The following is a 9,003-nucleotide window of genomic DNA, read 5'->3' as shown; positions in this document are numbered from 1 at the left end:
GGACCTCAAGGTGAGCATTTCTGCTGCCTGGACAGTGCTCGAAGGAGAGCTGGGCTGAGGAGACCTGCTCAAATGGGGCAGATGACTTTGGAAGAGGAGCGCTGGAGTTCCCTGTAGACACTGTTATCTGAGGTACTTTCTGGAGGCAGGATCGATCTTCCTTGGCATTGGCTGGCATTTCTGTCAACAAACGAGAAGGGTTTGAGGTGCTCTGGCAGTGCCCTCCACTGCTGGGCATGGGGCACCACCACCTACCCCTCAGCTGGGCTCTTGGGCATTGCCTACAGAGACCTGCTCCCCACTCAATCCTCTTGGCATTGCTTGTCCACCCTCCCTGTGGGAAGCCTCACATGATCCTGCTTTCTGACCTCAAGTACTCTGGTTTCGGACACAGGGTACAAGCACTGGCAGCTGTCCCCACGGGGCTGGGCACGGGTTGTGAATGGGCAAAGGCACAGGCAGCACTTTGCACAGGGGAGGGCACCAGCAGTGCTCTATGCGGGAGATGGCACTGGCAGCACTGGGAATGGTGGGGGACACTGGGGGCTCTGCGTGGGGAGGGTGCTGGCAGTGCTGTGCACAGGGCTGCCACCCTGCCGTCCCTTCTCTCTGCACAGTCTGCATAGGCAATAACCAAGCCTGGACCACCCCACCAGGTCTGCACATGCAGGAGCAGGCTCCAGGAGGGCCAATATGCTTTTGGATTCAATCTCAGTAGCTGCTGGCACAGGGAGGGCAAATGAAAGCTCTGCTCAACTCAGGCAGCTCTGCTGGGCTGCACAGAGTGTACTGAGCCCCACGGACCAATGCTGGCTTGGAGGGGAAGCCCTGGAAAGGAACAGGGAAGCAGTGCGTACCTCCACTCTCAATCAGCACGTCCAGGAGCTCGTCCATCTGCTGACTTCGTGTCATCTGCTGCAGCAAACGACAAAGAGGAGAGTAGAGGGCATTAGGAGAGTCCCTCCGGCCACAAGCCACATAGGTGGCTCTAGACCCCACAAATGGCTTTCTCCCATGCAGGAGAGATGCCACTCCAACACAGGGCTGTCAGCAGCTTTCAGGTGAGCACTGCAGGGCCCTGGGACAAGCATGGCGGATCAGGGGAGCATGGTGCCAGGTTCCACCCACCCTGCTGCTGACTCTCTGCTTAGTGGCCACCACAGACTGCCGCTTCCCAGGGCCACCAGGACACACCGACTTTTTGGACCCAGCATCTTGCCCTGGCATGTGCCTCCTTGCACTCCCTGCAACTCCCTGGAGCAATGCATCATCATCTTCCTCTCCCTGACCGGAGACTGGAAGGACTTTCTGCACGCCTTCCTGCCAGCCAACATAAGCCCATTTTTATCACTGACCGCAGCATTACTCCGTTTTCCTAAAGGCACCATCATGACTGGCACTGAGGCTGCTGACAGACTCTCACAAGAAGTAAGGGGTTCGTGGGTGATGGAGGCAGTCCTCCCTATGGGAACAGTGCTCTAGGGTAAGGCTAAGGGAGGCAGATGGCATGGAGCAAGGCACTTTGCTAATGACGTAAAGAGGAAAGGTGAGGTTTCCTGGTGACTTGGGAATGCTCAAGAGTCTGTTTCTCACATAGCACTGAGCACCCCAAAGAAGAGCATGCTGAAGTCCTGTGGTATTTGCATGGGATGTCAGGACCCTAGGGTGGACTGGCACCTTTCATTAACACAGAAGACACTATCCCATCCAGCACGGTGTCTGACTGCTTTGAGGCAGTCATTCAGCAACTAACTCTTCAAGAAAAGCCCATTCTTTATGGAAACAAGCCTGTTCTACCCCATCAGAGGGGTCTCATAACTCCTGCAGAGGAGTTACATTAACCGCAAAAGAACACCCTGAGCAGCCCTAGCCCTGTAGAAAATAAGAATCATGCAGTTACCTGCTTTAGTGCATCCTCATAGGGTGGAGGCTGCTTTATCTCTGAGAGGGCTGGGCTTGACTTACAAAAACTTGGGGATGGAATAGAAAACTTTTGACCTGCCTGCGTAGCCATCTGCGTGGGGGAAATATAGGGAAATGGAGTCAATGCACAGGGAGGTATGGTGGGAGGCTCAGCTCTCTTTCACCCATGTTGAAGCCAGCGTGGTGCCAGGGAAACTAATGATTTTGTGGGTCAAAGCAGCTCAAACACAGTGCCTGGCCTCCAGGCAGAAGAGAGGGAGGGAAACTAGTTTCATCAGCCTAGTTCTGAGACCCAGGGACAGGTTGGCCTCTGGCTGCTGCTGGAGCACGGGCATGATGCCACAGAGCATCCTGGTGCTCAGTCCAGCTGTGAACATGCAGAGCAGGAGGGAGAGAGAAATGGTTTGCTGGTGGTCAGCTGCACCCAGCCAGTCATGCAGCGCTTCCCCGGCTGCCAGCTGCCCACCACCCACTCTGCTGGGGACCCCTTCCATCTCCACCTGTCTGGGGGCATCTCACAGAGCCCAGGCCAGGGAAGACTACTCAAAAGAGTCACTGTCAGGTCAGCACCTACGTTTTCCCCGTGCCTGTGCCAAACACCTGAGTATTTGCACCAGCTTTTTGCCAGTCCTCCCTTCCAGGAGGGACCTCATTGGAAGGTCCAGTGTCTGCCAGCTGCTGTCCTCATTGCCTCTAGGCCCTTATGTACCTTCCCCACCGCCTAGATGCAGCTGTCTTGTCCCATAAAAACCAGTGCCAGGGCATGCAGCATGGCCCCAGAAGGCAGATTGGATCCACAAGTGGATTCAGGGCATTGGTGAGGCCACTTGGCCACCTTTCTGTGGAGGGTGGCTGGGAGGAACAGTATCACCAGCTTGAGAGGGATGGCACTCCAATGATGGGCACAGAGGGAGCTGTTGCTGAAAAAGGATCCTCGACCCTGGGAGCCCCTTACAGGCAGCAGAGGAATGCCTAGGACGTGTGGTGTCACAGCTGGGATGAGCTGCAGGACACCGTGGGGCCTTCTCCTCCACATGGCCCTTGTGCTTAGACAGCAAGAAAGGAGCTGGAGATGCCCCCGAGGTGTCACTACTCCTTGTAGATGCCCGCTGACCACTGCCCAGTCATCCAGAGCAGCCCCACTGCCTCTCTTGGAGTATCACCTCACAGTACTGTGTTCCACTGCCTATTGCGTGCACAGCTTTGCCCCATTGCCCAGCTCACCTCTACAGCTCTGTGCCCCACTGCTGAGGTCACCCACTGCATCCCCTGCTCTCTGCCCCACTGCCCAGCTTATCCACAGCACTGCTCCCCATTGCCCAGCTCACCCAGAGCAATGCTCCCCATTGCCCATTTCACTCCAGCAGCAAACCCCACTGCCTACCTCACTCCAACAGCACTGCCCATCCCACTGGCAGCACTCTTGTCTCTCTGCCCCTCTCACCCTAAATTGTTCCCCATTGCCCACCATGTGTGCCAACTGCCACCTATCTCACTGTTCTCTGAACAGCTTAGAGACAACACTGCATCCCACTTTCTGCCACCTCGTAGCACTGCACCCTGCAGCCCAGCTCCTGCTGCGCGCTGCTCAGTGTGCGAACTGTGGGAATGCGATTCCTGAGCTGCCCTGTTTGAGCACTGGGCGTTTTGCAGTGGCTGTCGTTCTGCTGTGCGGCTGTTGTGCACTTGGCTGGCACTTGCTGTACATCTTCCATGAAAGCAGTATGCACACCTTGCACCACTGTCTGTGTTTTACAGACTGTATGACAGGTGTTGCTGCTGCCTGGTAAACCCTGGTAGGGTGTTGGGATGAACTGGGGCTGCGACCAGCAGCACCTTGTGCTGTTTTTGTGTGCTGGCAGCATGTGCCCTCTCCAAGCTTTTGTAGCTATCCAGAGGGCTGAGCGAGGAGTGGTGGATGCTGAAGGGACAACGCTCTGCTGTGCTGGTTGCCTGGTGGGGAGGCACAACCTCTATCTGACTGCAGACCCCAGTTGCAAGCCATGCTCTCTCTTCCCAAGAGAAGGTTTGCCATATGACCGGGGTAACTGCCCTCCTTCAAGCCAGTGGTCAAAATCCCTCACACACTGCTCGGAGCCACAATGGTGCAGCAAAGATGCTGAAAAGCCCTGCAACACTGCAGTGGGGCTCTCCCAGGGTGCAGGAAGCTGTGCCAGAGCTCTCCCAGGGGCTGAGGGATCTGTGCTGGTGCTTCCCCACTGTGGACAGAGCTTTGCCAGGGCTCCATGGGGCAGGCGGAGCTGTGCCAGGGCTTCCCCATGGTGGAGGGAGCCATGCCAGAGCTCCATGGGGCAGCGGGACCTGTGCCAGGACTCCCCCAGGGGCACAGAAAGCTGTGCCAGAGCCTCCCCCTGAGGGGAGACGCAGCTGAGTTAAGGCTCTTTTAGGGCAGAAGAAGCTGTGCCAATGCTCCCCCAGGGCAGAGGGAGCTGTGCCAGGACTCCTCCAGGGGCAGAGAGAGCTGTGCCAGTGCTTAACCAGGGGCAGGGGAAGCTGTGCCAGGTCTCCCCAGGGCAGAAGGAGCTGTGCCAGGTCTCCCCAGGGCAGAGGATGCTGTGCCAAGACTCTCCCAGGACATAGGGAGCTTTGCCAGTGCTCACCCAGGGGCAGAGAGAGCTGTGCTGGGGTCCCCTAGGGAAGATAGGAGCTGTGCCAGGGCTCCCCCAGGGCAGAAGGAGCTGCACTAGGGCTCCATGAAGCATGGGAGCTGTGCTGTGACCTGCCAGGGCAATTGGATGAGGTGGCAGCAAGGATCCCCAGGAGATGCCCTGCAAAAAACTCCGATGTGCCATCAGCTTCTAACCCATTGTCCACCTGAGCTACTCTCTGCCTTTCCAGGCAGCCCCACATGCTGCTATCGCCCCCTGGGTACCCATACTGGGTGCTGGTCTGATAGGAAAGGACTCAAACTGGGATGTTTGACTGACTGACCACAGACACCATCACATTCATGTGATGCCGTCTGAGGTGCTCTCCACTTACCGATGCTGTGCGAAGGCAACTGTTGGTCTGTGGGGACCCGCTGCGCCCTTCCGCCTGTGAGCCAGGGGACACCGAGAGGAGATAGTGGCTGTTGGGGGACGGTGGCAGGCTGATGTGCTGGGGGCTTTTTGCAGCCCCGAGTGGAGAATGCTGTGGGGAGCACTGTGGGCTCAGGAATGTTGAGGAGGTGATGGTGCTTTGCCCTGCAGGCTCCAAGCAGTGGCTATTTACAATGTGAGGCAGCTGCGGCACCCCACAGTTACTTAACTTATCCGAGCTGCTGGCTTGGCCTTTCAAGGCAGTTTGTTTGGATGCAAATGGACAGCTGGACACTGCATTTTCTTGCTTGATGGGGACACCAAAGAAATGCTGAGTGGGCTGCTGTTTCTCCTCAAGGCCATTGCTTCTCTTTCGCTTCTGGAGCTGCATCCGTAGCTCTTCCACCTGCCTCTGTTCTTGCTGCAGCTTCCACGTCAGTTCATTGATGACCTTCTGCTTCTCCACCAGCATCTTGTCTTTCTCTGTGTCGATCCCTTCCAGCTCCAGCTGGATGCTACCCCCATTCATGCTGCTCATGAGGCTTTCTTCGGTACTGCCATGAACGGGAGATGGCTGGAGACCGAACTGTGGAGAAGATATCGGCCCATCATTGAATGTGTCTGGCAATGAACCACTCACAGAGAGGTCAGAGGAGGCTGGAGAGATGGGTGGGGTGGAGCTGGTGCTGCCAAAGTGGTAGAAGCCATTTGATAACATGCTGGTGGAGGACTGCGACTGGTAACTCGACAGGGTGCTTGTCGGAGTGACTGGGAAGGTGACGGTGGTGATCTCACTGAAGTTTGGCACTGCGTTGCTGCTGCACTCCTGGAAGGGCCGAAGCCGTTCCATCAGTGCTGTTTTGGTACCTGACACTGGCAGGCCTCGTATTCGGAGCTGCTGTCTCAGTTCTGACACCTAGAAGGAAAGTCACCAATGATCAGTCCCAATGGCAGATGAGCCCTTTAGGAACCCAACATTTCTAACAAGGAGCCTCAGATCACAGGCTCCCAGCTTCCTTCTTTGAAACTCTGACCCTCCAGGTGCTCACTGTCTCACCTACAGACACCAGAGTCACCATGCACAGCCCTGACCACTGCACGTCCTGCAGGACCTTGACGTTTCCTAACACGAAAACCTTCCTTCTTCCTCCAGGAACTGTGACTGCACTTCATGAACCAGCAGTGGTCCTTGGGCCATGGAGGTAAGTCAAGATTCTCTTCCTAGCAGTAGGTTTCTGCATAAGCAGAGAAGTTCCACACAGACCGAGAATTAGCTGATGGCATCCTTTAGCTCAGAGAACGTGATCATGTACCTTGGAGCCCAAGACTCCCAGGATGTTCAAGCATCTGCACACAGTTCAGGCATCTGACCTGGGGCATTGTTATGGCCAAACTCATGTTATTTCTACCTCATCTTATTTCTTTCTCTAATAATGAGTATTGCCCCCAGGTCTCTGCTCCTAAAAGGACTTGGCCTTCCCCATGGCTGAGGCTCCATTAGCAAAGTATAAAAGAACCACTGATGTGCGTGATTCTCCGTTATGCCCTGCCTGTCTTGCCTACATAAGAGATTTAGGTACTGTTCAAAGCACTCCTTGTAGCTGCAGACTCCAGGAGGCACCTGCTTGTGCAGAGAGCTGAGCTGGCCTGGCTCCAATTACCACTGAGAAGCTGAGTCACTAAGTGGAGGTCATGCTGACCTCCTAGCTTCTGGCTTGTCCGCTAGCAGAATCCATGAAGTCTACCATAAAACCACAGAAGGTATGAAGCCATGAGCTGCAGGAGCAGCACCACAGATCATCCTTTAGTCCTCAACCTGATGGCCTGGCCTGCAGCCGCTCAAGTTATACCTAAGGTTTGCTGATACAGGCCCTGCAGCAATGCGCCGATGCACCATCTGCAGAGCAGCAAACCCATGTTTTCAGTTACCATCACAGTGGCCAATTCCTGACCCACCGTGATGTACTCCTGGGTTTGCTCACAGCATGGGGATTTTGGTTTGCTGAGCTGTAACATGCCGTCATTCCCAGCCAGCTCAGCCTGTTGCACTACACTGCACACTTGAGGAGTAGTAAAGCACGTTCAGTTTCTGCTCCTGCGGTGACAAAGTTTGCACTCACTTTCAGATCATCCAGGTTAGACGGTAGAGGGCCTGGCTTGATAGATGAGACACAAGTCTGGCCTGAAAAGGTGGTTTTCACAGGAGAAAGAGGGGTGTTGTTGACAGAAGTTGATGAAGAATTTGAACTTTTGACCATTTGCTCATTTGATTGCCTGAAATAACAAAGGAGATTTGGGGTAACTTGTTTGCCCCCCCCCCCCCCCCGGGGTCTCTGTGCCCAGTGTACCATCTCTCTGCTCCCTTGGGGCTGCCACCTCCTGTATGAGACCTGAAGGACCAGCAATCCCAAGGAAAACCAGATTGGGCTATAAGGTGATTGCTGGTGACCCATCAGCAGGTCACAGGTGCCCCAGACAGTCCACAAAGCCAGAACAGCTTTGCAGAAGACTGTGCTATGTTCCCAAGCTTTTATGTTCCACTTGCATGCATCTATCCCCCTTGAACTGGCACAAATGGGTATGGGAGGGGAAAGTTTGGAGGTAGACATGGCTAAACCCTGCTATTGGCACATTACCACTCACTTTAGCTGGCCTTGGTGCATCCCTGGGTAGCTGAAGTGCTGCTGCTGCTGCTGTTGCTGCTGCTGCTGGCTGAGGATCTGGAGCTGCAGAAAGAGCTGCTGCTGCTGGAGGAGTCTGGCATACGCAGAGTCCATGGGTGGAGGGGACTTCTCTGCCTTCTGGTCCGGAGGGATGTACTGGTGATACTTCAGCTTCTTCACCTTGGGCTTGGTATCCTTGGGCTTTTTGTGGCGGTTCTTGCTGTCACTGGATGATTTGGACTGTTGGTCCAAGAAGGAAAGGAATTAGCTGGGAGAAGAGCTTCTGCCACCCTGTGAAAACTCAGAGGCCTGAGACAGAGAAAGGGCAGCTCCTGCTGGCACCTTGACACTCCAGCTCCAAGAGCTGCTGAGCCTGTATGTGGGGGACTCCCTCAGGACCATATTTCATCTCAGTTGTCCTGGCAAGCACAGATGGAGAATGACCCTTCTTGCCTGGAAGGTATTTCAGTGTTGCCTTGTATCTCCTGCTCCTAGCCCCAGGGATTATTTCCAGTGTGGGAACTGAGCAGTCCCCTCTCACAGGGTGCCATACTGTACCTTATACCATTACAAAATGAGTCAAATTGCAGTTTTTGCAACAAGATTTGTCTCCCTGCATTATTCCAAGCCTTAAGGCCAAACCCCCAAACCTCCCACACATCTGGGGTGCAGCATGCAGGCACTTTGGGCTTGGATGCAGCCAGGTGCCCTGGGCTTGTTCCCTCTCTGGGGAACCTGGAGGCATGGGCATTACCTTCACGGCGGAGGTCACCGGGAGGGACGGGCTCTCCTGCCCCGCTGCCTGCTTGGGGCTGTTGCACTGGCTGCCCTGCCCCGAGGCTGGGTCCGGTGTGTGGCCGTCTGCGCCATGGGGGTGATCCTGCAAGGGAGAGGTGAGCCATGCGATGGGAGAAGGGCTGCTGGGCCAGTGCCAGGGGTGGGCTGCCCCGGACAGCCTTTGCCCGCGAGGGGTACCTGGTGCCCCATTCCCCCTGCCCCATGTTGTCCCCAGTCCACCCCAGATGCCTCAGTCCACTCCAGCTCCCCGTGCCTATCCCAGCCCACTGTCCCTACTTTTCCCAGGCTATCCCAGTCCCCTCCCAGCCCTTCTGCCTCTCCACTGCATCCCAGTCCACCCCAGTCTCCAAGCACTCTCCATTCCACCCCAGCCCTATCTCCTTGTTCCCGCCCCACACCGTTGCCCCTCAGTGTCCCAGACTAGCCCAGTCCCCGAAGTCCACCTCTGGCCTGCCCCAGTCACTCCCACCCCAGTCCGCTTCAGCTCACCCCAGTGCTCCCAGTCCCCCTCCCCCTCCCCTGGGCTAGTCTCCCCAGTCCCTCCCAGTCCCCCCCAGCCTGGCTAGTCGCCCCGCTCC

General features: G+C 56.0%; 1 protein-coding gene across 1 annotated transcript in view; it reads right to left on the bottom strand.

Annotated features, from left to right (window-relative positions):
- MYOCD (myocardin) overlaps positions 1 to 9,003 on the bottom strand; it is a 25,749-nt gene that overhangs the window by 392 nt on the left and 16,354 nt on the right. Inside the window, exons 6-11 of the mRNA XM_009894351.1 lie at positions 8,382 to 8,583; positions 7,608 to 7,867; positions 7,085 to 7,238; positions 4,927 to 5,880; positions 858 to 915; positions 1 to 180 (exon numbers count right to left, since the gene is read on the bottom strand). The exon at positions 1 to 180 is cut by the window's left edge and continues 392 nt beyond it. Of these exons, the coding sequence (XP_009892653.1) occupies positions 1 to 180; positions 858 to 915; positions 4,927 to 5,880; positions 7,085 to 7,238; positions 7,608 to 7,867; positions 8,382 to 8,583 (1,808 nt within the window). The remainder of the gene's footprint in view (positions 181 to 857; positions 916 to 4,926; positions 5,881 to 7,084; positions 7,239 to 7,607; positions 7,868 to 8,381; positions 8,584 to 9,003) is intronic.

This window comes from Charadrius vociferus, unplaced genomic scaffold (assembly GCF_000708025.1).
Source record: "Charadrius vociferus isolate BGI_N301 unplaced genomic scaffold, ASM70802v2 scaffold121, whole genome shotgun sequence".
Classification (NCBI taxonomy): Eukaryota; Metazoa; Chordata; class Aves; order Charadriiformes; family Charadriidae; genus Charadrius; species Charadrius vociferus.
This window is presented reverse-complemented; position numbering and strand designations above follow the sequence as displayed.